At 32.5% G+C, this 24,945-nt stretch overlaps 3 protein-coding genes across 10 annotated transcripts in view; 1 reads left to right on the top strand and 2 right to left on the bottom strand.

Annotated features, from left to right (window-relative positions):
- The window catches only part of LOC131948360 (dynein axonemal heavy chain 10), a 46,984-nt gene extending 36,371 nt beyond the window's left edge, over positions 1 to 10,613 (bottom strand). Inside the window, exons 1-19 of one of the 2 annotated variants that reach the window (XM_059309950.1) lie at positions 10,290 to 10,613; positions 9,271 to 9,420; positions 8,511 to 8,671; positions 8,112 to 8,336; positions 7,176 to 7,421; positions 6,460 to 6,699; positions 5,987 to 6,145; positions 5,443 to 5,606; positions 5,123 to 5,321; positions 4,706 to 4,822; positions 4,148 to 4,396; positions 3,491 to 3,667; positions 2,776 to 3,007; positions 2,464 to 2,508; positions 1,384 to 1,511; positions 1,109 to 1,195; positions 847 to 960; positions 560 to 700; positions 209 to 397 (exon numbers count right to left, since the gene is read on the bottom strand). In XM_059309950.1, the coding sequence (XP_059165933.1) occupies positions 209 to 397; positions 560 to 700; positions 847 to 960; positions 1,109 to 1,195; positions 1,384 to 1,511; positions 2,464 to 2,508; positions 2,776 to 3,007; positions 3,491 to 3,667; positions 4,148 to 4,396; positions 4,706 to 4,822; positions 5,123 to 5,321; positions 5,443 to 5,606; positions 5,987 to 6,145; positions 6,460 to 6,699; positions 7,176 to 7,421; positions 8,112 to 8,336; positions 8,511 to 8,671; positions 9,271 to 9,420; positions 10,290 to 10,506 (3,240 nt within the window). In that variant the 5' untranslated portion in view covers positions 10,507 to 10,613. The remainder of the gene's footprint in view (positions 1 to 208; positions 398 to 559; positions 701 to 846; positions 961 to 1,108; positions 1,196 to 1,383; positions 1,512 to 2,463; positions 2,509 to 2,775; positions 3,008 to 3,490; positions 3,668 to 4,147; positions 4,397 to 4,705; positions 4,823 to 5,122; positions 5,322 to 5,442; positions 5,607 to 5,986; positions 6,146 to 6,459; positions 6,700 to 7,175; positions 7,422 to 8,111; positions 8,337 to 8,510; positions 8,672 to 9,270; positions 9,421 to 10,289) is intronic. The other variant, XM_059309951.1, reaches the window with a different exon arrangement.
- Positions 9,768 to 15,749, top strand: LOC131948362 (aspartate beta-hydroxylase domain-containing protein 2-like). Of its 5 annotated transcripts, none has more exons than XM_059309960.1 (3): positions 9,768 to 9,784; positions 13,248 to 14,130; positions 14,966 to 15,749. In XM_059309960.1, exons 2-3 carry the CDS (start codon positions 13,362 to 13,364, stop codon positions 15,184 to 15,186), a joined length of 990 nt encoding a protein of 329 aa, XP_059165943.1. In that variant the 5' UTR covers positions 9,768 to 9,784; positions 13,248 to 13,361; the 3' UTR covers positions 15,187 to 15,749. The 5 variants fall into 5 exon arrangements, with proteins under 5 accessions (XP_059165943.1, XP_059165942.1, XP_059165941.1 ...); XM_059309959.1 differs by lacking the exon at positions 9,768 to 9,784 and adding an exon at positions 12,599 to 12,799 and having other exon boundaries at positions 13,251 to 14,130; XM_059309958.1 differs by lacking the exon at positions 9,768 to 9,784 and adding an exon at positions 12,599 to 12,799.
- Positions 15,750 to 15,755: 6 nt separating this feature from the next.
- LOC131948361 (uncharacterized) lies at positions 15,756 to 23,882 on the bottom strand. Of its 3 annotated transcripts, XM_059309953.1 has the most exons (9): positions 22,682 to 22,772; positions 22,423 to 22,580; positions 21,732 to 21,874; positions 21,114 to 21,247; positions 20,221 to 20,360; positions 20,000 to 20,071; positions 19,605 to 19,799; positions 19,133 to 19,285; positions 15,756 to 17,035 (listed from the first exon to the last, which is right to left on the bottom strand). In XM_059309953.1, exons 3-9 carry the CDS (start codon positions 21,790 to 21,792, stop codon positions 16,678 to 16,680), a joined length of 1,113 nt encoding a protein of 370 aa, XP_059165936.1. In that variant the 5' UTR covers positions 21,793 to 21,874; positions 22,423 to 22,580; positions 22,682 to 22,772; the 3' UTR covers positions 15,756 to 16,677. The 3 variants fall into 3 exon arrangements, with proteins under 3 accessions (XP_059165936.1, XP_059165938.1, XP_059165935.1); XM_059309955.1 differs by lacking the exons at positions 22,423 to 22,580; positions 22,682 to 22,772 and adding an exon at positions 23,766 to 23,882; XM_059309952.1 differs by lacking the exon at positions 22,423 to 22,580 and having other exon boundaries at positions 15,757 to 17,035; positions 22,682 to 22,778.
- Between the last annotated feature and the right edge of the window lie 1,063 nt (positions 23,883 to 24,945).

The raw sequence follows: 24,945 nt of genomic DNA, 5'->3' as shown, positions 1-24,945 counted from the left end.
GAACAGATAGTGTGGTCAGCACTATGCCAAGCAGTCTTTGCTTTGCCTAATGTGAGTCAGGTACCCATCAGAGCTGGGTGGACTCAGGGATGTTCTACTGACTTGAACTTGTATTCTAACTTAAGACTACTGGGTTAGCAGTCTAGCTCTCTATGGCTAGGCCACGCTGTCCCATAATGTTTTAGATTAACACTTGTTTACTACCTACCTTTGTGAGAGCTTCATAAACCTTTCTTTCCCAGAAGGCATAGTATCTTGCCAGCTTGGGTGACCTGCCAGTGTTTGTATGAACAACCAAGCCTTCCATTTTTGTTAGTAAAGGACCAATAGCTCTGTATTTCCTGGCTAAGATCTCTAAATCTTTTACTCTCTCTTGCTCAATGTATTCAAAATATTCCTGTGGAATATAATGCAAGTGTTAGTCTGGAGAACTAAAATAAGCACATTTTACTCAATTTATTATACTTTTAGTCTAGAAAGAAATGAATAACAAATGAAAATGACAAAAAAAAATGAATGGAAGAAATTTGAACAACATTAAAAGGTAAGTTGAATTTACCTTGCAGCCAGGTAAATGACCTGGGAATTTTGGTTTGGGAGCCTTGAAAAGATTGGCATGTTCAACCATTTTCAAGCGTTGGTTGATGTCCCTGGCATTCTTTTGGATCTGGTTCACCAATGATTCAAACTTTGCTATAGCCTGCAAGTACAAACAACAGCTTTTTAATACAGTTTCATAAAAATAATTTATCAATACTCTTTTCATAATGTATGCAAAATTGTTATAAAAAATGTTACGAATAAAATATTTTATAATGTTAATATCAAATGAGATAAAAATCTTACAGAGTCACATTTGGCAATGAAGTCATTGATACCCAAGGAGTTCCAGTTGAGGCGCTTGGCACCAGGTCTCAGCATTCTTCTTAAGTCTCTTTGGTAGTCATCAAGAAGAGCAGCCTGCGAAAAAGTCAATCATATAAGTTCATTTTTTATGGAAGGGTATTTTTTTAAGATAATGATATGACATAGACAAAAGTACTACTTTAAAAGTAGATATCCTACATTAACTTAATGGCATTATAAAATTTTCATTTTTTATTTTTACCTCAGCATAATCAAGGGAAGCTAACAGAGAGTGGTAACGGAAGAGCATTCGGGACAAGCCATCAACATAGCGGATGTACTTCTCTTCCTGAAAATAAAAATTCATTTAAAATTAACTGTAGACCTATCTTCAATTTGTTAGCTCTATGAAACAGTAAACTGCAACTAATCTAGTTGTATAAATACCTGACAGTTTATTTAAAATCGATTGAAGGTCTATGTTTAAATTTTTAAATATGAGATGGTAAACTTTAACAAATGTTGATGCCTACGAACCTGCAAGGCAACATTTCTTGCTAACTCTGGTACAGTGAATCCCAGGGATTCCACATATTTAGTTTCTGCAATGATTTCTGCCAGTCTGAAGTCAAAGTCCACTACATATTTGGTTTCTGTGTTCATCACTACAAATTGATAATATATTTAGTTGTAGAGAATGTTTTTTTTAGAAAGCAGTGTCAATTTTGTGTTTTACATGCGTATGTTATCTTTTCAGAAGCTTAAAACAGAAATGTGAGATTAATGTTTCAGAATTATTTTTTTTAATTCAGATAATGTAACAGATTAAAACATGTGGTAATGTCTTACACTTTGGTGAAGCAACAATTTTTTTGCTAGAATTTTATCTATTAATATATTTATCTTAAAACAACTTTATAGATACTTTTAAATTTACTCAGGGATGCTCTTAACCATCTTAAGTAATAAAATTTAGTTTAGCTTCCTTGGTGACAAAAGCAAAAGAAAAATTAACATGTTTGAAAAATACCTTTAGTCCTATTTTTTTAATATAATCACGCAACATTATTTCTAGATTTCTTATAAAAACATTTAGTGTGAAAATCACAACAATATTTATAAAAATAAAAAATAAGTGTGCCTTTATTAATAAAACAATTCAGCCTGAAAAAAAACTTTGGAACTTAAGAAAAATTAATGTGACAAATTACTATATTTATATAAATGGCCATACATATAAGAAGTATACAAAGCTCTATAATAAAATAGAATATATAAGAACAGGTGGAAAAATAGAATTAAAATCTTTCTAAAATAAAAAAAAACTAGATCTAAATTTACAAATGAAAATGTTTGAATATAATTAGAAAACGAAAGAAAGATGAAGTCATATTTTTAAATATATGAAAAGTTTTGATAAAAACAAGAATCTTGAGACAGAATTTCTAAATATACATCTGCAATCATTTTAGTTACAACATTTATATAAATAAATACCTACAACTATCTAGCAAAAAAAAATAATTGGAAAACATGGCAGAAATTTTAAAAAAAAGAATTATCAAAATAAAGTTGAATAAGTGTTCAGAAAAAAAGTTGGATTTAATATAGACTCACACTGCAAAGCCATCTCAGTAGGTGCATTTTTCTCTTTCATCAGTCCTGATTCATATTACATGACATATGACATGTTTTTAATAAGATGTGTTTGCACATTATTTTTTTTATGTAAGGATTCAATTCATTATTTCCTGTTTCAACTTTAACTTTAGTCAATTTGTAAGATTTAATACATAATTCATGAGATACAAATTAAATATAGCAATTATTACCTGTGATGGAAAAAGATTTCTACAGAGCATTAAAATAATAAGGTTTCATGAATTTTAACTGAACATTCTAAAACAAACAACAAACAACTGGACAAACCTTGAATCTCTCCAATTGAATTCCTCTCCTCATTTGCATCTCCTATTGCAGTAACTGAACTACGAATCTGCTGAGAAGCTGAAGCTGACCCAATCTGGTTTGTTTTCTTGACAAGCAGATTTCTTTTTAAAAGTCCAGGCAAGGAGGCTTCCACATTTTCCTTCCACTGCTCATACTTTAAATCTTCAAATGCTCTCATGCTCTTGCCAACAGACAGGTACTTGGCTTTGGTCTATTCACAATCAATAAAATTATTTCAAAGTAAAATTCGCACATTTTATTTTCATTATTTATGTGTACATAGTTAAGACCATGCTTTGCTATGGTGCAATGTGATTCAGGGTAGCTTAAGCAAGAAAATCAAAACGCACTTGAAAGCAGTAGTGTGCTACCCATGGCTCTTGGGCTCAGGGAACTAGGGTAGTCTCCTTAGTCTCTAATATAAAATACTTAATTTTTGTCAAATTATTGTGAAATATCATGGCCAAGTGGAGAGATTATCTATCTTGTCAATTGTGGCTTCTGAACCCATATATCATAGCAAATTGTGTGGGTTTTTTCTTCACCCTTAGATGGTTATGGTGGGAAATCTCACTGCATGTCATCTATTGAAAGGTTTTTTTAAAGATCAAACAATTAAGAGGGTGAAACTTTGAAGACTTGCATCATACTAAAACAATGCACCACATAATAATAGAAAGAAAACATAACCTACAGATCTGCCCATATCTGTTGTCATCATTTCCTCCAGGGTCAGAAACCTGATGACCGTGTGCTTAATGCGATGAAACAGGGATCTGGTCCAGTAGACTGTGCCCGCTGTGGGTGGGTAGTTTTTGTTTAGAGGTGGACCTTCTTTGAACTCAATGAAAAGTTGATCCATTGTGTCCACCTAGAACAAATGATAGTAAACAAACTCTCTTAAAGTAAAGCATCTCAAAATCATTTTAGTTATTTAGAATTTATTTATGAATTTCTAAAAAAAAATTTAGGATTTATCATTAGCATCAGGAAAGGTAATGTGTTAGATTTAATAAATTTGACATGAATTTGATAAGTTATAACAACTAATTTTGATAAATCCTTTTTTTTTTATATTTAAAAACTAAAAAAAAAAACAACCATAAAATATTACCTCCTTTCCATATTGAACAATTCATGCATGAATTTGATTAGTTATAACAACTAATTTTGATAAATCCTTTTTTTTTTAATATTTAAAAACTAAAAAAAAAAAAAAACAACCATAAAATATTACCTCCTTTCCATATTGTACAATTCATGCATGAATTTGATTACATATAACAACGAATTTTGATAAGTCATTTTTTTTTAAAACATAAGAAACTAAAAAACAACCATCAAATATTACCTCCTTTCCATATTGAACAAGGATATCTTTGAATTTTTGCATCATTTGGTTGTTAATTGCCTCACGGGACCTTAGATGTTTAAAGTTCAGCAACATATCAAAAGCACCTTCAGCTGATCTTAGAGATTGGAAAGATTCATCAATAAAAGTCTTGGCCTCGTTTTCAATTTCTGAAACCTCTGTGTAAAAATTTGACATAATTCTTTTCCAGAGTTGTGAATCTTTTAAGCTGAAGGCATCAAAAGTCAGCTGGCAAAAAAATTATAATATTAAATTTTATATTACTACAGAAGACAAATTAAATAATAATAGTAATAATACAAATGTATTTACGATACAAGATGGACACATTATGAGTCTGGAAAAAAGTGATAGCATTTGAAACTTCAAGTTTGAGTTCAGTTTTATTAAGAAATTGAAATAAATACCATACTGAATTTTAAATTTATTTGTAAATGACTCACAAACAAGCTATTTAATTTATTTAGACCAACAACTACCTTTATAAGATATATAAGAGATAAATTAAATACACAGTATAAGGCAGCCTAAGAATACCTGTTCAATGGGCTCAACTAATTTGTCCACTCTCAGCAAAACTTCTTCAATGCGTTCTGGGTCTCCAGTGACCGCTTTCAGCTCAGGACCAAAAATGTTGTAAAACTCTTCAAGAACCTGTTGTGTATTTTGGTGAAAGAGAAATGTAACAGAATGTGCATTGTATAATAAAAAAAAATTTTTAAAACAACAATAAAAAGAATAAAAAGAATAGTGCTTAAATTTATCTAAAAAAAAAATGTTAAGGTTCTGCCAGTTTTAATACTGTCATCAACTGGTTACTACTCTCAAAACAGACAAGAAACAAAACCTCAAGTACTTTTTATCAAGAGAGGTATTTTGTGAATACAGCAACTAACTGCATTATCAAGAATAGCTAAGTATTTACAGGTCTGAAAATAATACGGCCTTAAATACCTGTGCAATATCATACAGGTTTTGGCAGATGGTACTCATGTATTCTGTGCGATCAAAAAGACGTTTCCTGTCAAATTCCCAACGCTGATCCCTGCCTGAAATTTCAATTTTTTGTCTGACTTCTTTGTAAACTTCTTGCCAAGTAGTTAACATTTTTTTTGCTTCTGAAGTTCTTTGTTTTATTTCTTCTGTTTGAAGACTGAAAAAAAAACTTTCTCTTTAAAATTCTTTAAATTTTTCTTTGGATAGTTTTAAAGTAAAAATAAATCCAACCAAAATTTTGTATTTAAGAAAAAGTTGAATGGCTTATAGCTGCTTACGTAAATAGTTCCCTGACATTGATAACTTTAGCAACTCTTTCTGCTAATTCCCATGCAATTCTTTCCATAAGTGGCACCATTCTTTCATCTTTGTTGTAATGGCGAGATATTATCCAAACCATCCGAAGTGCATTCATCATGGATGGGATAGTTTCTGTAACAATCTTTGTAACAAAAAAATGTTTTAAACAATGTTATTTTTGTTAACAGCATATATGAGTTTTCATCTTAAGAATTAATTAGTTTAAAGATATAATTATAATTACATTATTATTACTAGCTATTAATAATAAGCACACATACATTTTTTTTAAATAACTTTTTTTTACAGTTTTTAGAAGTAAAATAAAGTAAAGTAATTAATCTCCTTTAATTTAATATATTGAAAACTAATGACAACTTTGTATTTTAATGTATTTCAATTGGGACATTGTGGTGGGTTGTTTTTTTTTTTTGTAAAGATTGCACAATCTTTGCTCATATTTCATTGTCTTTACCAACTACTCTTAAAACCTAGACATGAAGATTTTTAAAAAAGTCTCACCTGGAATGTGGCACCATAGGTGATGTTTTTAAAATGTCTCTCCAGAGTTGATAAAAACCTGACATTGTCTTTGGCTTCCACATAATATTTGTTTAGTTCAGATTGTGTGTCCTCAAAGTCTCCATCAGCAGCTATGTGAATCTCAATCATGCGAGCTACCTATAATTTGCACAAGATGTAAAGTATTATGCATAGAGAGAGCATTCTACATCTGCATAGCATAAACAAAATTTGCTGAATTCAAATGCAGATGGTTTTAGATATTTTGATAAATCAGTCATTTTCTATTGCTAAATACATTTTTTTTACATATTTAAAAAAAATATATATGTCAATATAGATCTAATTTATTTAACTAATTTTTAAAACAGTTCAATACTTTAATATTTTTGAATAAGTTACAAAAATTTTCAGACCATGGGAAAATACAATTTATTTTTCATTTTTTTTTTTAAATTTACTGTATGACTTACTAAAGGAATTTTAAGCTGCTCAACTAGAGCACTAAGAGCTGCATTTCTCTCTCTCCAGTAGTCGATCTCGGAGAGTGGACCATTGCCATGGCGCTTCCTCTGCTGTAGATTTTCAAGAGCAAACTGGATTTGTTTCTGCCAATCCAAGCATTTCTCATGAATCATTTCAACCAATGCTTCATCTTTTAATGCTTCCTCGATGTTATCAGGGATTTCCATTTCAGGCACTTCAAGTCGAACCTTAATAAAAAAAATTTAAATGTAAGAGGATTCAGCCAACATATATATTATATAATTAAAAAGCAACAAACTTCATACTTTCATTAACAGATCAAATACTGAACATCAGGTGGCCTGAAAAAATTAACAACTGTGGAGAAAAACTTTGCTAGACCCTATCAAAAAAGACATACAAAAGTGCAAATGGGGATAGATTGGACACACCATGTGTAAACCAACTAGCAGCATCACCAGACAGGTGTTAGATTAAAATCTCAAAGAAAAGAGGAAAGTAGGTACACCAAAACAAACTTGGAAAATATCAGTGTCAGTGAGGCACAAGCAGCTGGAATGTCATGAGCCCAACATCAAAAACCAAACATGGTGGAGAGGTGTGGTTGTATCCCTAAGCTTCACTAGGGTGCCATAAGAATGATGATGATTATTAATTACCCAAAATTTTCTATAGTATTTAAAGATAAATGTCAAGTTCTGACCTCTCCTTCAATTTGCTGCAATGTTCGTGTAATTGCTGCAGCAAATTTTTGCATGTTGATAAGAAATTCATCCCTAAGCAAGGCCTTGGATTTAGATTCAACAACATCCTGTTTAGCTGTCTCTTCTTTACTTGTGGAGGTACCTGTTTCTTGCCTGCTTACAGCACGGGACTGGTTTTTTATTGCAGTAGATGATTCCACTCCACCATTTCTGTGTTGGTTGAAGGATAGTAATGGCATGTACACCTGAAAATAGACATCAAGCATTGAGTTTGTTATTGGACGTCAACACTGTTATGATTCCTTTTTAAAAAGTCACTTGACAATTGATGTTTTACCTTAAACATAATAAACCTATAAATCCATCTATTTTAAGACTGGTTTGGTGAAATATTTTAAGATTATTAGATTAGTTCATTAGATATCACAATAAAAATAAAAAGTCTCTGTGTGTACAATGGCATTATGTTATTTAAAGATGTATATGATATTTAAAATTTACAGTATTTATACAGCATAATTGCAGTTTAACAATTAAAAATTAAAAATATAAAACTACAAAGTGCAGAATGGTAAATTTAGCAATAACTGTGTTACTTGAAAGTTAAAAACATAAAGCTATGAGCTGTAGATTGGGGGTCATCCATAAATTTGTTTTGAAGATTTTTTACCTCACACCTCTGCTCCATTACACATTGTCACAAAAAGCCAGACCCTTCCACCCCCCAAATGGCCATTAATTTTTTTTTAAACATCTAATACAGACAAAGAATAAAACTGATCACTTGTATATGTTGGAATCAAGAATCTGACAAAGCTGTTATAAAAATCCAACATACATAGGAGTAGTAGGCCAAGTGAGTAAAGAAACATCCCACTTAAAGTATTAAACTTAAACCACAGATTTGTATTTACATGTATTAACAAAGTAACTACCTTTGTTATGATTTGCTCCAACATCAAAAGAGAATGACCATTCAAAATTCCATACTCTAAATAAGAAGGAAGGATTTCTTCAGCCTCTGATAAAGTTGCAGGCAATGGTACCATTCCTACTGTGTTGCGTATGAAATAAATGCTCTCATGATCATTGTTTTCTTCTGGAAGATGTTCGTAGCACATTTGTAGATACGTGCGCCACACTTTTTGGATGATAATTTTCTAAAAACATAAAGTTTAATATATGTCAAACATTATTAAGAAAATAATCAATATATTATACAGAAGTTAATCAAAATATCTTTTTTAAAGCTCATATAAACAAAATGTATGGAAACAACTAATTAATAACCTTAAATTTAAAAAAAATAAGATTTACTGAAATAAAAAACATACTGTTTTTGGTGCACTTTCTTGTTCTTTCTCTTCCTCTCCTTCTTCTCCCTTATCAGCAGTCTCAGTGTCAGCAGTTGTTTCATTGTCTGCATTGTGGTCAGCTTGTGGAGTTGGAGTTTGTGACTTTTCATCTTTATTGCCCTTTTTCTTTTTCATTTTACCTTTGTAGTAGGTTCAAATAAGATTAGGCACATTTTTAAAAACACATTTAGGAGTGGTCATTTTATTAACATTATCAAATTCTTTAATTTCTTTATAAAATAAGTTTTAGCATTAGTTCATTACAATTGTTGCTTGTTTATTGCTGGTTAGCCAAATTAAGACAGATAAAAAAGATTAGGGATTAGTATTTTCAATAGTTAATGAGGCATTTGATTTCTTATGCTAGATGCTGTTTATTTTTTAAAAATTAATGTTCAGTTAATTGTATACTCCTAGTTAGAGAATAGAGATTTAAGAAGATTAGAGATTGATATTTACAATAGTTAATACTGATTTTGATTTCTTTAACTTATGTCAGAAGCTGTTTATTTTTTTAAGTAACTGTTCAGTTAACTGTATAGTTAGTCTCACACTTTTTAGTACTTGAATTATAAAAAGATACAAAAAGAATGAAAAATATTGAAATTATTATTAATCTATTTAGCACAAGTTAAGTTAATGAATGAAAAAGCTAATAGTAACTAAGAATTAGGTTGTTTTTTCTGCAAAAACACATGATTTATAAAGCTGTTCTTAACGTAATACTTTCTTGTTCTACCTTTTTTATCAGATGGAGTGGAAGAATCTCTGTCTCCATCAGGTTCTGATGTTGGCAGTGCTTGAACCTCATCTTCTCCTTCATGTGCCTCATCCCCTTCAGTTCCTTCCCCTCCTTCTTCATCATCTTTAATGTCAGGGATCTCTGGTTCTGTAATATAAATGTTGATGTTGTTTCACAGATATTTTAAAGTTCACTAAAATCTTGACTAGTAATTTATAAATATTACAAGTATCACTAGCTACTCTAGTCTATGAAATAGTTTTCAAAGTATTGTATTATTTTAACACTGGAACAACTGCCCTTGTTTTTTCATTAACCCCTTGATTTTCATTTGACTTAGAACTTCTAGAGAAAAAAAAATGGTGGCCCTATAACTATAGGCCTACTATAACTATCGGACTTACAAAGTTCAATGCATTATAATAAATTGTTATACTGTTCATTAAAAACTGATAGATATTTTATGAATAATATGAAGAGTTTAGACACCAAGATTCTATGAGGGAGATAAGTATGTATTATTTTACAATTTTGTATTTCTTAATTTTAATCTACAACAGTTAGCCTACAGTAATTAATTTCCAATAGAATACATTTTTAATTTAACAATTAGGTTTACTATTCAGTTTCACTTTTAAATTTTTTCAATACATTTTTATAGTACTATTTAAAAATAAAAGTATTTTAAAACTAAAATAAAATAACATTGTGTAGTTTTGATTTTTGCTAGTACTACTAAAAAATTAAATTAAATTATTAGGCCTAGGCCTAATTTAGTAATTTAAGTAAAATTTAGTATAGTAGGCAGAAGGCTAAGTATGTTATTAGTATTTTTAAAATTAATAATAGAGTTTAGAGTATAGACTATAGTATAGTATTAGTAAAAAGTAAATTACTAATTACCAGTTGAGTATCATTCATTTCTATTTTCTATTATATTATTTATTAATCAATCTAATCTAGTACTAGTAGTAGGCATGTGCCTATTAAAATTAATGCTAAATGAAATACATTACCACATTCTACTTCAACTTCTTCTTCTTCCTCGCGGACAATTTTGTAAAACAAAATTGATGTTTCCCCCTCTACGGGTGTGTCATTAAGATATTTTCCTAATCTACGCTCGAATTCACCATCTTCTCTTTCAAGAATTTCTTCAAATACTTCTTTTTCTTGAATGTCAAGTGCATCATACACTCGATCTCTTATCCACTCTATCCGTGGATCGTCCATTTTAATTAATTACTTTAATATTTACACAATTAAATGCAAGGTTAATCTCATGGCATTTATTAAAGAAACAGTTGTTGCTACGACCATTGAGCAGCCATTCCCAGAGTAAACAAATTATTGCCAGGAAACGATAAAGGGGTATAACTGTAATAATTATTTTTTTCTATCTGCAAAAGCTGTTTCCCTTACGTACAGTTTAAATAAATGGTAATTTACGCCTTTACGGCATACGGTAATATAAAATTGTGATATGACATTAATTTGCAATAGGATATTTTTGACTATGCCTACCATAATAGTTATAACATTTCTACTCTTCGCTCATAACACTAATAAACATATTATTACTAGAAACCATCTACTATCCCTCTTTTTTTTACACCATTTATACAGGGTTTCTTTCAGAATTTTCTGGAGGGGGGGGGGGGGTATTTGAAACTTTCGGGGGTTGAAGTGCATATTTACTTTACAAGTGGACCCCCCCCCCCCCCCAACGGGTGCCCGAATGAAAGTCTTTAATATTAATAAAGCCTACATGTTACAAATAATTATGATGTTTTTGTCGGAACTAAAAAACCCAAACAGCCCAAACGTGGGTTACTTACATTTACAGCAACTGTTTAAATAATTGGGGAATTTCTGTAATTTACTAGATTAAAAAAATCTTTTTAAAATGCAAAATAAAAGCTAAAATTCAGATTCAAACAAAAAAAAATGTTAAAATTTAAAAAGTGTGTTCTTACCTGTTCTCACCTGCACATCATAAAAAAAAAGTCCGAAACTCTTCGTCTCTTCCTAGATCTATTTACTATGTTGGCTATGGGCTATAACTACTTAGGGGTCGTCCATAAATGACGTCACACTCGTAGGGGGGAGGGGGGTCCGTAATTTTGTGACGGTGTGTGATGAGGGCGAGGGGACTAAAAGTGACATCACTTTTTTGCATTATAAAAAGAGAGTGTCTATTCGTACTTTACTACAAATAGCCCTTAGAAAAAAAGCCATGTTAGAAAACTAATTTTAGACGTTATTGTACTAGGAATTGATTAAAATACTCTATATTCTATATAGACAGAGTTCAGACAAGATTTTGGAAAAAATATCGATGTTTTAAGACAAATTCAACTGCAATTTTGAGGGGGGCTGTAGGCTGAGGTGTGACGTCATTTTAGGGGTGGGGGTCTGGCTTTTTGTGACGGAGGGGAGGGGGGGAGGTAAAAATCGTCAAAAAAGCGTGACGTCATTTATGGATGACCCCTTTATATTATATTTTTATATAGATTCTACTACCTATATAATCATCTTTAGTTATAATGTGACGTCGTTTATGGATGAACCCCTTAGGAGAGGGAGTTTGTAGATGACCCATTAGTAGTGCTTTAACTTTAGCACATATTGTCTAAGGTACTCTATATGTTGTAATATAAGTACAAAGTATAAGAAGTTTTCAAAAGGATTCAAACGCGTGACGACTGGAATATAAATAAATTCTTCTTGCAAGTGCCATTTTCATTTTTACAAAGATTTTTAATAACATTATATTATATTTAGAATCTATGAAATAATTTATTGTAATAAAAAACAGTAGGGAAGCTAGATCTATACTATATCTAGACAGATCTATACTATACATCTATACTAGTCGTCTATACAAAGTTTAAACTAGGCATACAGAACGCGGTTTAGGCCTAGGCCTAGATCTACCACTCAACTACTAGAAATAGATCTAGATTATTAGTTTTTTTGTTCGTTTAATTCTGTGATCGTTTTAGTTTTACATAACTTGGAAATACTAGTGCTTGCCACATTGGTAAATTCATTTAATTGATTTATTTTTTAGTATTTTTTTAAAGATTTTGTTTATTAATCGTTTAACAGAATATTATAACTGTGTCTTAATTAAAAATATATTACTCTACAGACTAAACATTATAATTCAAATTTATGTTCATCTTCCCCGCGAATAATATGAATAGAATTAGATCTAGAATCTAAATCTATGCTATTACTTTTTGTGTTTGATCCTTTAATATAACTTTTTTACTGGCAGCTCATAAGCAAATCACAATCAAAACAAAAAAAAAACATAATATATTAGAACAAGTCTAGATCTAGAATCTAAGTAGATCTAGTAGCAGTACTAGATCTAAGTCTATATCTAGATTCTAGATCCTAGTAGTAGATTGACGTAGAGTGTAGACTTTCGACTTAGCACGTAGATCTAGATTAGATTTAGATTAGGAGTAGATCTAGATTCTAGTTACAAAAGTGTCAATCAAACAAAAGTCCAAAAGTAAAGTAGTTTGTTGCTGACTTCAGAGTTCAGACATATCACATCACTTAACAGTAACACTACAAGTAGATTCTATATACTATAAAACTTAACAGTAACTTACACCAATACACTTCATTGAACTAAGTAACTTAGTTTAGGCCAGTAGGCTTTCTTTACTTAAACTGTCTTAACTTCCTTAAGTCTTAATAACTCTTAAACTTATTAGTAAGTTATTAGTACTAAGTATTTAGTATTTACTATTTAGTTTAGTTTAGCAAATAGTAAAGAAAGAGGTAAATAATAGTATTTACTTCTTATGCAAACTTAACTCCTTTTTTTACACTTTACACATTGATAGGCCTATAAAATATAATTATAATTCTACATTAGTTAGGCCTATTAGTTAGATTTATCTACAATACATTAATTGAAATTAAAATGAAATTATCTACTCTTCTAATTCTAGCAGAGTAAACTCAGTAATGCAACAAGCTGGGGGTTCGTTTTGCAAGGGATACAAAGGGACGGGTTGATTCAAAATATCGATAGAGTAGACTACCACAGCCCACATTGGTTGACAATGGAGATTTTCAGTGCCTACATACTTTATTTTTTTACATTTGCCTTGTGTGTCATATTAACTTTCTTAATAATTTGGCGATTTAACAAGCGGTATTCACAGAAATGTACTATTATTAGTGACCAGAGTAAATCTGGAAATAAAATCAGAAACAGCTACACACTGTGCAATTCATTAGAGTGTGTCAGGTGTGCTGGAGGACACTCTACCCTTCAGACGGCCCTTACCAGACTAAGTTATTTTGCTGATAATGATCCCTCAGTAAAAAAATATGATGTGGAAAGTCTGTTGTTGGATTTGCGAAAATCGCTCGCCTTAATAAAAAAGAAAGAAGAAGTCACGGATATAAATACCCTATCATCTCCCAGCATTAGTAGCTCGACTCCAGTTGTTTTTAAAATGTCTGGACTAAGAGAGAAGACGTTCTGGTCAAAAAATGACTTTCCAGCTTTACAGATCCTAGACAAGTATTTTCACCAAATATATTCTGAATTTATCAATGTTTATAATAGTCCTGAGAAAGATATTCAAGGTCTTTGGAAAACAAATAGTAGTGCATCTGGTAAATGGAGTATTTTACATATTTTTGATCAAGGCAAAGCAACCAAAGTGGCTGAATTGTGTCCATTTACTTATGATGTTCTGACAAAAATACCATATTTTATGAATGGTAATATTTTTGCTAATGCTGCATTCTCTGTTGTTCATCCAAATACTTTGATTGCAAAACATTGTGGCTCAACAAACTGCAGGATTCGATGTCATTTAGGTAAGTTTGCTTGTTCAAGCTTAAAAGATTCCTCTTGAGACCAATGATCAGGCAGATGAAGTGGAGTTCATATGTTTCTTGAACTCGACATATAAAGGGATAATGTGGTCAGCACTATGCCCAGCCGTCTTTACTTTCCCTAACGTGAGCTAGGTACCGATCAGAGTTGGGTGGACTCAGGGAAGTTCCACTAACTTGAACCCGGATTCAAACTCAAAATTATCGGGTTAGCAGTCTAGCGCTCCACTGCTAGGCCACGCTATCCCAAATTGTTCAAGCTTAGGTATCAGATTTTTAGTTTTTGTTAATGTGTGTTTTGTTTTCCATTTCAGATTTATAGCAACAGATTTTGTCCTTATTTCTTAATCAGCCAAACAAACAAAAAATGTATTCTTTTTGAGTAAGGCATAGGGTTAGGTTTGAGTTAGTTGTCCCTCTTGTCTATGCAGATTCAGAATATCAGATTGTTCTACCTTTCTAATTTCTGATTCTTGCCTAATATAGGAAAATACCCAGATACTGTTAATTATTGATTCTGCTAAAGCTAGAAGAGTTATAATTTACTTCACAAAAAATGTTCCAGATTTTTAAAAAGAAAAACTTCTTTATTTTAGTTTTTTTATTTAGGCTTGATAATAATTTTTGAATCAAAGATAAGCTGAATCTATTGAAATGTCCAACTTCTTTGTTTTTGTTGTTGTTTATTCTTACTTCAATTAAAAAGATGAAAATATTTTAATAATTATAATTATTATGAATAATATACTAAAATTTTATTATTTGAATTACTTGTTACCAGTATAATTTCCATAATAAAACTTTTTTATGTTGTCAGGACTAAAGGTTCCTAAAGATGAATGTATCCTTGAGGTTGGAGGAGAAAGCCGTATTCATGAAGAGGGCAAAATAGTTTGTTTCAATGATGCTTTCCCCCACTCAGTCCAACATAAAGGACTGAATGAAAGCCACATCAGGGTTATTTTCATGTTTGATATGTGGCATCCAGACATAACAGATAGCCAAAAGAAAATTTTAAGTTATGCCTTTAGTGCTTAAACTAAGGTTTAATTTGGTAGTGTTTTGCAATTAATTTTTAGCAGTGTTCATCAGTCACAATAAATGATACTGGTTACATTGTGATTTTTTTTTATTTATAAAGAATAATCCACTTATTGCTGATATAAGTAGTTCAGAAGTTTGTTTATTTAAATATTGATGATGTACAAAAGTTAATCAGTTGAGCTTATTTATATTGTACCTGTATGTGTTTTAAGCAACATTGTTCTTGAGATCTACCTAGATCAGTTATCGATTATTAAACGTAAAAAAAGCATATTTATGCTAGTGTATTGTTTAAATATATTGTCACTGTGTGCAATTTTGCTCTAGCTAGTATTTTTAAATAGATGAACTTATGTCATGTATTATAAATATAAAATAAATGTATTTTTTAAGACTTATTTCATTATGAAATAAGTTTTACAGTAATGCCAAAACAAAGTAAAATGCCCTTGAAAAATTGACTGCCTAACAGGATATAGATTTTCTAAGAAAAAGTATATCTATGCAGTTTTATCTTAAGAAACAAATATATTAATTCTGAACTTCATTTCTGTTATGATTTTATTTATTCTGCAACAATATGTCACATAACTGAAGCTTGTACAACTATGACATACATGTACTTTTTTTTTGTTAAACATCATTTATAAATATTTGAATACAAATTGTAACATTACTTTTTCATGGTAACATTTGTGTGTATACAATACAGATAATATTGTGATTTTCAACTCAAAATGTTTTAAGATTTTTATTACAAAATATAAAAAATCAGATTAGGTCCTGGTGCACTTTCTGTCTTCTATTTTTATATTTAAATTTAAGCACATCAATAAAGGTCATTCTAATAGGTAATGCACTATTTTGATTAATGAAGACCTGAAAAAATCAAATACAAGTTTTCTTTTCCTGCTTAACATATTATTTTCAAATCATTAACTATAAAACTTAGACACATACTTTTAATTATCAAATGTGAAAACTTTTCTACATTATTTACAAGATAAATTAATAACAGGTTATGAAATAATCAAACCATTATAAACAGGAATACATAATGAATGAGCTGCTTCAATAAACAGAAAAATATACATAAACAGCTGCCATATTTCTCACTCAATTTCATAACCAAAAAACAAGGGGCAGGAAAACAGAAATAATACACCTCATACCAACACAAAACAATATAAAGTATATCTTAAACAGAAAATGTTTTAAGCATTTTAGATAGCACTTTGTACATGCATCATTAAAATACACAAAACAATACTGATTTCTAGTAATTCTATAAGCACTATGTTCCATTTTTTAAATAGAAAAAAAAATAATGAGCTTGCTATTAACAGCTTTCTGTGCAAAAATAGGGATCTTGAAATTAATTCAGAATAATTAAAATTAAGGAAATTAAAAAATGTTTATCAACTTTTTTAATGAATGCAAAGAACAATAAACACAAAGTCCTTAAAGTATACTAAAAAAATGTCATCACAACTGCATTTCATCATCCATGCTATCGAATATATCAGAATCTTTTCCTATTATGTTGCAGTTCAGATTTTCAGTTCTATCTGACAAACCAGCATTAGTAGGCAAGGAGTTGAGAAAATGTGCAGTAGATAGTTTGAAAACATCTGTCTGATAGTGTGGTGATAAACTGGGAGTATGTGTAAGATCAGAACTGTCTTCCATGATGTTATCACGAGACAAGAGAGGTAATCTAGTTGGTGAATTTGACATTTTGTTGGAGTCACTATCAGATGAGTCAGGGTTATCTTCTTTTTTTATTTCACGAATAAGCTCCCCTGGTGATTTCCACAGCACTATTTGCATGCATGGTTTGGTGCTGTAAGGAAAAATAGAAATACAAATTGTTAAAATACTGGTAACCATTTCAATAATGCAACAGAAAAAAAGATTAAACCTAAAGAACTATTTAAACTAAGTTAAGCGAAAATTATTGTTATATTATTAATAAAAATTCTTTTATATTAAACCCTACTTATAAAAAAAAGTTAGCTGCATTTTTATTTTAAAATGAGCCAAGAATAGTTCATTTTTAAAAACTAACACATTTTAAAATCCATTTAAAGTTTAACAATTTAAGCTTAATGCTTAGGCATTGAAACATGTTTCCTCTCCTTGAGGCAGAACATCAGGATGACATATTTTAAAACCCACATTACTTAATTATATAAAAAAAGGCTATACTATTAGTATTACTATTAAAATATCTAATAAAGTTGAAATTTAAAATAAAAAAGCAATACACAGGAAAATGAACTTGGTTTTCAATGATTAACTGGTATAATAATCTACAACAAAACAAATTGTGATATAAAGTATCAAACATTTTCTTAGAAGTAAAAAAAAACCTATACCAGTATTACTAATAAGATTATAGTAAAATGCAAAAAAAAAATTTCAACATCTTAACTGGAAATGCAGATATTTTCTTTATCAATTATTTTATTATATTAATACTAATAGTTTCGCTGTCTGACAAGAACGCTCTGTCTGTCAAGAACGCTCTGTCTGACAAGAACGCTCTAGAGAAAACACAAGCAAAATAAAAACATGCACAGTAATTCGAAAAACGAAATATGACGTCGACACATTTAGCGTAGAGTAGAAAATAATCTCAAACCCAGAGAGTGCTCACAGTTATATGACGTCATTGATTTTCGCGTTAACATTGAATAAAAAGGAAATGTTGTCTAATCTTAATGGTTTGCGTGAAGAGTTTCTTGCATACAATTCTTCGGGTAGGGGCGAAGCCCCACCCCACGCGTAAGAACGTCTGAGCCCCCCCCCCCCCCTCCCCAACTCAAAAGAAATTTCTTCATCGATACTCTATAATAAAATTACCGCCTAATTAATGTGTCTAATCTAAAAAGTGGTTTTCTTGCAATTTCTTTAATGCAATTCTTCGGGTAGTGGCTAAGCGCGACACCAGTGTTTCTTTCAGACTTTTTCCTCCCCGGAGAGGGGTGGGGGTACTTGGAATTTTCGGGGGCGGACACTGGAAAAAGTATATAATTATATTTCGTTGAATGGGACGGTAGACATGTTTTTTGGGGGGTGGGGGTGGGTGGGTGGGGGTGGGTGGGGGGTGGTGTGTGGGGGGTGGGGGTGGTGTGTGTGGGGGTGGGGGTGGGTGGTGTGTGGGGGGTGGAGGTGTGTGGGGGTGGGGGGTGGGGGTGGTGGGGGTGGGGGGTGGGGGGTACTTGAGGTTTTCGGGGGCGGGGGTAGAATTTTCGGGAAGGGGGCGGACACTGGAAAAAGTATATAATTATATTTCGTTGAATGGGACGGTAGACATGTTTTTTTGGGGGGTGGGGGTGGGTGGGTGGGGGTGGGTGGGGGGTGGTGTGTGGGGGGTGGGGGTGGTGTGTGTGGGGGTGGGGGTGGGTGGTGTGTGGGGGGTGGAGGTGTGTGGGGGTGGGGGGTGGGGGTGGTGGGGGTAAGGGGTTGGGGGTGGGGGTGTGTGTGTGGGGGGGTGGGATGGTTTTAGTTTAGAGAAAAGAGACAGCACTATCAGCCTAGCGCCCGTTGTACCCTTCCTCAACGGGCCATTTATCTAGTTATTAAATATTTGCTTAATTCACCATTAGAAACATTTTTATTGTTATAATTTTCCTCTGTTTATTAAAAAACAATCCTTGAACTTTTAAAATATAATTGAAAAAATCTTTCAACGTTTCAAAGTAATAGAAAATAACTGCCACAGGACACAACAGTAAAGGAAAAATTAAAAGTTATTACATCTGGCTTTAAGACAGCAATTTCAAAATCTTGTTAACAGTGAGACTTTAGTTACTACACAGCAATGAAAGTACTTTATATAGATCAGGCTTATGGGAATATATGATAGAAGAAAAATGCTGGGCAGTTTATGGGGAATTATTCTTTGATCCAAAAATCTCCCAGAATTTCAACTTACATCTCTTCCATAACTTTTCGTGGAAGAATCGGAGAGGGTGTTTGAGCAGACTCTAAAACTCCTTCAGCTACCTTGAGACGAGGACCTTCATCAGACCAACTATTGGAATTGTTTATGTTGAAATCAACATCTTCCTCAAGTTCAAAGTCTAGTCTAAAAAAATATACATATATATGTTTAATTTACATGGCAGTGAAGTAAAGAACAATAGTTGATGTTAAAATTAACTGTCTGAACTTATTTGTAAGGCAGAACTCCTGAGTTTCTTTGCCTCAGCTTATAAACGGATTGTGTGGTCAGCACTTTTACAGTCAGCAAAACTTTCCCAGCTTGGGTTAAAGCAGGGTAGACTCCATATGTCCTACTAACACTAGCTCACAAATCAGTTTACTTTCAAGTAGGATATAGTGTATCTACCACAACACATAAATAATGACGTTTATTTGCCATGTAGATCTTAACTAAAGCTTACCTATCTTCTATTTCTCTAAACCTCTGCCAGGCCTCAGCATCTGTTCTACATTGAGTACCTGGCGCACCTATGAAGACCTGTACACCTCTGTCTTCTGCATCTATTTTAACCTGATCAAACATTGATTGCTCTTTTTGTGTTATTTTCATATTTGCAAACTGATCTGCACACAGGTATACTTTAGACATTGGTGCTCTGAAAATTTCAGATTGTGGGTTACTAAATTTGGTGAATTTAATGTAGCTAATATGAAAATTTGGTTTAGAAAATGTTTATCAAGGACAATTGCTGTGTAAAAAAAATATTATAATCTAAAACAAACAGGTTACTTTTATAAATTATATTTCTAGTAATATTGCCAAACATTCACATAATAAGAACACATTCAAACTTACTCATCTGGTAGTTCTAGTGCTTTGCGCTTTGGTCTTCTAAACGGTTTATCGCATGAGATATTTAATTCAGGACTGGAAAAAAGAATTGCCAACAAATCATAAATATTTTTCAGGGAAGATTGAACTTAATACTAAAACAGTTATTTATAACACAAAACAAAAATTAGATTAAAATTATTCTTAATTTGGTTGATGTTAAAGTTTTTGGGAATAATACTTACTATGAAGGTAATGGAGCGCCTGTAAAAACTGTAGTAGTTCCTGCAGAACTCAAGTCTCCCCAAGGCATAGTTACAGGGATGGAGTGCTGCCAAGAAGTGCCAACACCTGGTGCACTTAGATTGCTGATACGGCTAGTTGTCTGGAATTGATGATGGAAATTGTTATAAATACTTTTGGACATCTTGAGGTAGGGTAAAACTAAGAGTCCAAATAGGTGGTCAAGCTTTTTTACTCAACCAACAATATATGTGTTCTTAACTTGGATCTCAGATTTTAAAAAAAAACAACTCTGGATCTATTAACCCACAGTTTTAAGTTTATATAACTGTACAAATTAAAAAAAAATTGTTTTTTAAGGCTATCTAGTAGATAATTTTTTGTAACTAAAAATCTTGTTTGATAAAGACACCTAATTATTGAACTCAAACATAAGCATATTCCTATTTAGTAAAATAAACCAATGGAGTAATTTCTAATAAAAAGAATTAGCTAAAAACTAATGCTGCAGTAGAAGAGTAAAAATACTGGCATATAGGTCCACAAAAAGGAAGCATAAATAAATCAAATGTTAGGTCACATTGTTTGACCATAGATAAGGAGAATTTTACAGAAATGTCCACCTATTCTAGAGTAACATTATCATGTAAATATAAGATTAAAACATTTCTACAGAATCGTATTGGTTGAAGACTAGTGTGGATTTTCTCAATTAAATACTGAGCTTTGCTTTTCTGTAAAAATCTAAAATAAAAACTTTTAAATACTAATTTTCAAGTTTTTACCAGGGAGAGCTTTTATGCCTAGAACTAGAAGGGATATAAACAACCCATAATTTAGTGCTGCTGATAGTAAGCATAAGTATGCCCTCCATTTTAGTATATCACATCAGTACCTGTATGCTGGGCCTATGAGTTAAAAGTGTGCTGCACTGGGTGGGAGAAGTGAATGTAAAACTGTTTTGGGACACAACAGGGCTACGGAACTGTGGTGAGGATGGGAATGAACTGAAAGTTGAAGTCTGCATATCTGAAAAATAAATGTAAAACATCACTACAATAAATTACTGTTTTGATTACAACAGTGGTAATAATGTTACAATACTGCTAACGAAAATAAATATTTATTCTATAGTATCCTATTATTCTAGCTTAACTCCCAGAGATGGCATGGTCAAATGGTAGAGCGTTTGGCTGTAGGACTTCCCTGAGTCCATCCAGCTATGATGGGTACCTGACTTATGTTGGAGAAAGTAAAGGCGGCTGGGCATATACTGACTAGATCATCCCTTTGTATGCCGAGGTCAAGAAAAATATTAACTACTTGATCTGCCCAATGGATTGCTAGGTTTAAAGATATTTTTTACTTTAAATCAACACCCACATATTCAGCTCAATTTTAACAGATTTATTAACCAAGTACGCTCACTGAAAAATATCAGACAATACCACACAAAATAGCAACATGTTATTCTATTTAATACCTCTAACAAAAACTACATGTTCCACTTTACCATTATAAAATCCTGGCAGGTAGTTGTTATTGCTAAATTCACTGTAGTTTGCCATTACCATGTCAGCAGGTGGATCTGTTAAGTCCAAATAAATTTCATAACACTAGCACCAGGTTTTAGTTTTTTTCTCTTCCTTTGTTGATCTAAAAAAAAGATATACTTTAATTAAAAACAAAGCATTCAATTAAAGCATAAAGGTATTAATTAATGATTTAGAACAAAATCAGTAATAACTTTCAAAAATATTTTTTGAGGTTTAATAAGTCAAAGCTTTCACAGTTTCATTAGTAATTTAATAATTAAATTAAATTAAGAAAACCTAATAAGTAGCCTAGAGTAATTTTATTAAATAGTGTAATACAGTAATAGTAATACTAATTCAGTGCCTAACATAATAATTACTAGAAACTAGAATAACTAGATGAGGATGTCTAATAAACTAATAATAATGGGACCACTAAATAAAAAATAATTAGCCTACTAAATTAACTATTAACTAAATGGTAATAGGGCTAATAATATTAATTGACATTAATAGGCTAACAAAAACAACCAGGTTGTGACTAAATTGAGTAAATTCTAAATTCATAATAAATTCCATCCAAGCCATGCAATCAACTTTTAACTTTTAAGTAGACCTACTAATATTAAGAAGTTTACTTAAGAATAAACAGCCTGCAATACAACTCACTGGTACATCACACGCTGATCTCAGTTTATTCTGAGTAGGCCTAAATGATCACACACACACATGGATCACACAACACGGACAATAGGCTCGGATGACAGATTCCAGTTTTCCTATTTTTCCCAGAATTTTCTAGTAGTCAGTAGATTTAATCCGTTAGCCTGGCAACGTTTCGACAGGTAATAATTCATTAAAATGCAGTTTGCAATATCTATTTTTTTTAACTAAGCAGGAAAATGGTGATAAAATGTGTATTACTTACATATGTGGGTATAAAAGCCGCACAGTTTCTAGATCTCTGGTTATTTTAGCGAACTTGTTTACGTGTGATAATTGAAAAACCGAACAATGGAAAAATTATTGAGAGAATTATAATTAAGTCCCCTTGCTCTCCTGTAAAACTAGAATTTTCTACAAGACATTTTTCGCAAACAAATACTATTTTTTTTTAAATTTTAGGCGTATAAAAGAGCTTTATTGAAATATCAAGCATCAAGCAATTAGGCCTACTGAAATTTAATGTAGTGAAAGCAGTGGCGTAGCCAGGATCGTCTCAAGGGGGGGGGGTTCCAATTTTTACCCGGGGACAAACTTTCGATTTGCACCCCCCCCCCCTCAAACTTTCGATTTGCACCCCCCCCCCCTCAAACTTTCGATTTGCACCCCCCCCCTCAAACTTTCGATTTGCATCCCCCCCCCTCAAACTTTCGATTTGCACCCCCCCCCTCAAACTTTCGATTTGCACCCCCCCCCCCTCAAACTTTCGATTTGCACCCCCCCCCCCTCATACTTTTTATATATACCGAGGGGTCTATGGGGGGGGGTTATGACCCCCCCTAACCCCCCCCCTGCCTACGCCACTGTCAGTGAAAGAATAAAATTAATCGGTTCTGATGCGCTTTCTTACACATTGTGTGGGAGAATTATTATAATCAGAATATTTTCAAGAATGTTGTTGTGAAGTTGGTCATAAGCACAATATTTAGGCAATATAGATTATATAATCCTATAATAACAATTGCAAAATCAGGATTACCCCCACCCCCACCTCGATTCCTGACATATTGGCTCCAGACTTTCTTCTTCTTTTTCGTTCTTTTTTTTTTGTTTTGGCTCCAGACACATAGCCTGTATTTAATTACCACTTATGGTATAGTTTTAGAACAGACTCTCTCAGGCATCACTACGGGAGACACCCCCCCCCCCACACACACACACACCTGTCGTCCTCTCCGGAACAGAATTATTTACCAAGTAGGCTCACTGAAATATCAGACGATACCACACAAAATAGCAACATGTTATTCTATTTAATACATCTAATAAAACTACATGTTCCACTTTACCATTATAAAATCCAGCTCACTACCGACTCATTTGTGTGAACGCCATAACCAGATACTTAAATTATAGCCTCTCGATCCCTCCGCTGGATACGTACATTTAAAAAAAAAAAAAGAATTATTTCTTATACAAGATACTATAATGGAAAAATAAAGCTTGTCGACCAAGAGCTAAATTCATTGTAGTATTTAAGCGTATCGTCTTACACCGAATGGCATTGATGCAGGGGTTTAGTTTTACTTCTTCGTTCTTCACTGTAAATTTGGACGGGAATTCCTCTAACGCAGGGGTCGGCAACCTACGGCTCGCGAGCCGCATGCGGCTCTTTAGGTGTCAAGATGCGGCTCTTCAGCTCCATGCACAAATATTAAGAATTATTATATTTTATTTTTAAAACTCATAAATGTATTAGTCTGCAACACTCAGTAATGAACGATATAATAATAAATATAAACATTAAACACTCGCTATTCTATTAGAACATTTAGTTACTCGATATTTCAATGTAGAACTACTTCCTTGTTTCTTAAAACGTGAGTTATTTAAATGTAAACAATTCCTGTGTTTGGATCATATTTATCGGGGCACTGGTTTCCTACACTACCGCCCACCACCATGGCGTGCTGTATGAAAGCCTTGAGTGTAAGTTAATCACTCACCGTAATATCACCGTTAATCACTACCGACGGTAAGTGGCGCTCTCGTGAACCCGATAACACTACCGCCGGGGCGCCGCGTACGGCCCCTAGCTCGGTTTAATTATCGAATGTTGGAATGTCGTTGTGTAGTGTGCTCCTTAAAACTAAGGTAGGTGCTTAGTGCTCACGGGATAGCCCTGGGCGCCAAATCGCACCCTGCAGTGACTCAATTTAGTGAGCGACTATAGCAATCCATTGTATCCATAGCCTATCGCGCTGTTTGAAATGAACGTATTGTTGCTCATCGAGTCTTTATTGTACAGACTAAAAAAACGAATGTAGGCACTATAGTGCTCGCAGGTGAGCCCGGGGCTCTTCGGGTCGCGCAATGGACGAGGTGCCGGCGGTTGCGTCTGTTGCAGTTTTGCCGCTGAATATAGTAGTACCCCTTACGACTTGGCAATGCAGAACGCCCGATTAACGGATGCTAAGTACTAACATAGCCGCTCTGGAACTCTGGGCGCCAAAACGTGTAATGACAAAA

The sequence above is a fragment of the Physella acuta genome, unplaced genomic scaffold (genome assembly GCF_028476545.2).
Source record: "Physella acuta isolate Inbredline_101_S28 unplaced genomic scaffold, ASM2847654v3 ptg000641l, whole genome shotgun sequence".
NCBI lineage: Eukaryota > Metazoa > Mollusca > Gastropoda > Physidae > Physella > Physella acuta.
Note: the sequence above shows the minus strand (reverse complement) of the source record. Positions and strands in the feature narration are given on the sequence as shown.

What these genes read in the sequence shown, in the direction of transcription:
- LOC131948361 (XM_059309955.1), bottom strand. Translation starts at nt 21,792, where the DNA reads ATGGTAATGGCAAACTACAGTGAATTTAGCAATAACAACTACCTGCCA. An exon ending in CCTGCCAGGATTTTATAATG is followed by an intron (nt 21,248 to 21,731) that starts GTAAAGTGGAAC and finishes TTTATTTTTCAG; the next exon opens with ATATGCAGACTTCAACTTTC. An exon ending in TTTAGAGAAATAGAAGATAG is followed by an intron (nt 19,286 to 19,604) that starts GTAAGCTTTAGT and finishes ATATTTTTTTAG; the next exon opens with ACTAGACTTTGAACTTGAGG.
- LOC131948362 (XM_059309960.1), top strand. Translation starts at nt 13,362, where the DNA reads ATGGAGATTTTCAGTGCCTACATACTTTATTTTTTTACATTTGCCTTG. An exon ending in CAGGATTCGATGTCATTTAG is followed by an intron (nt 14,131 to 14,965) that starts GTAAGTTTGCTT and finishes TTATGTTGTCAG; the next exon opens with GACTAAAGGTTCCTAAAGAT.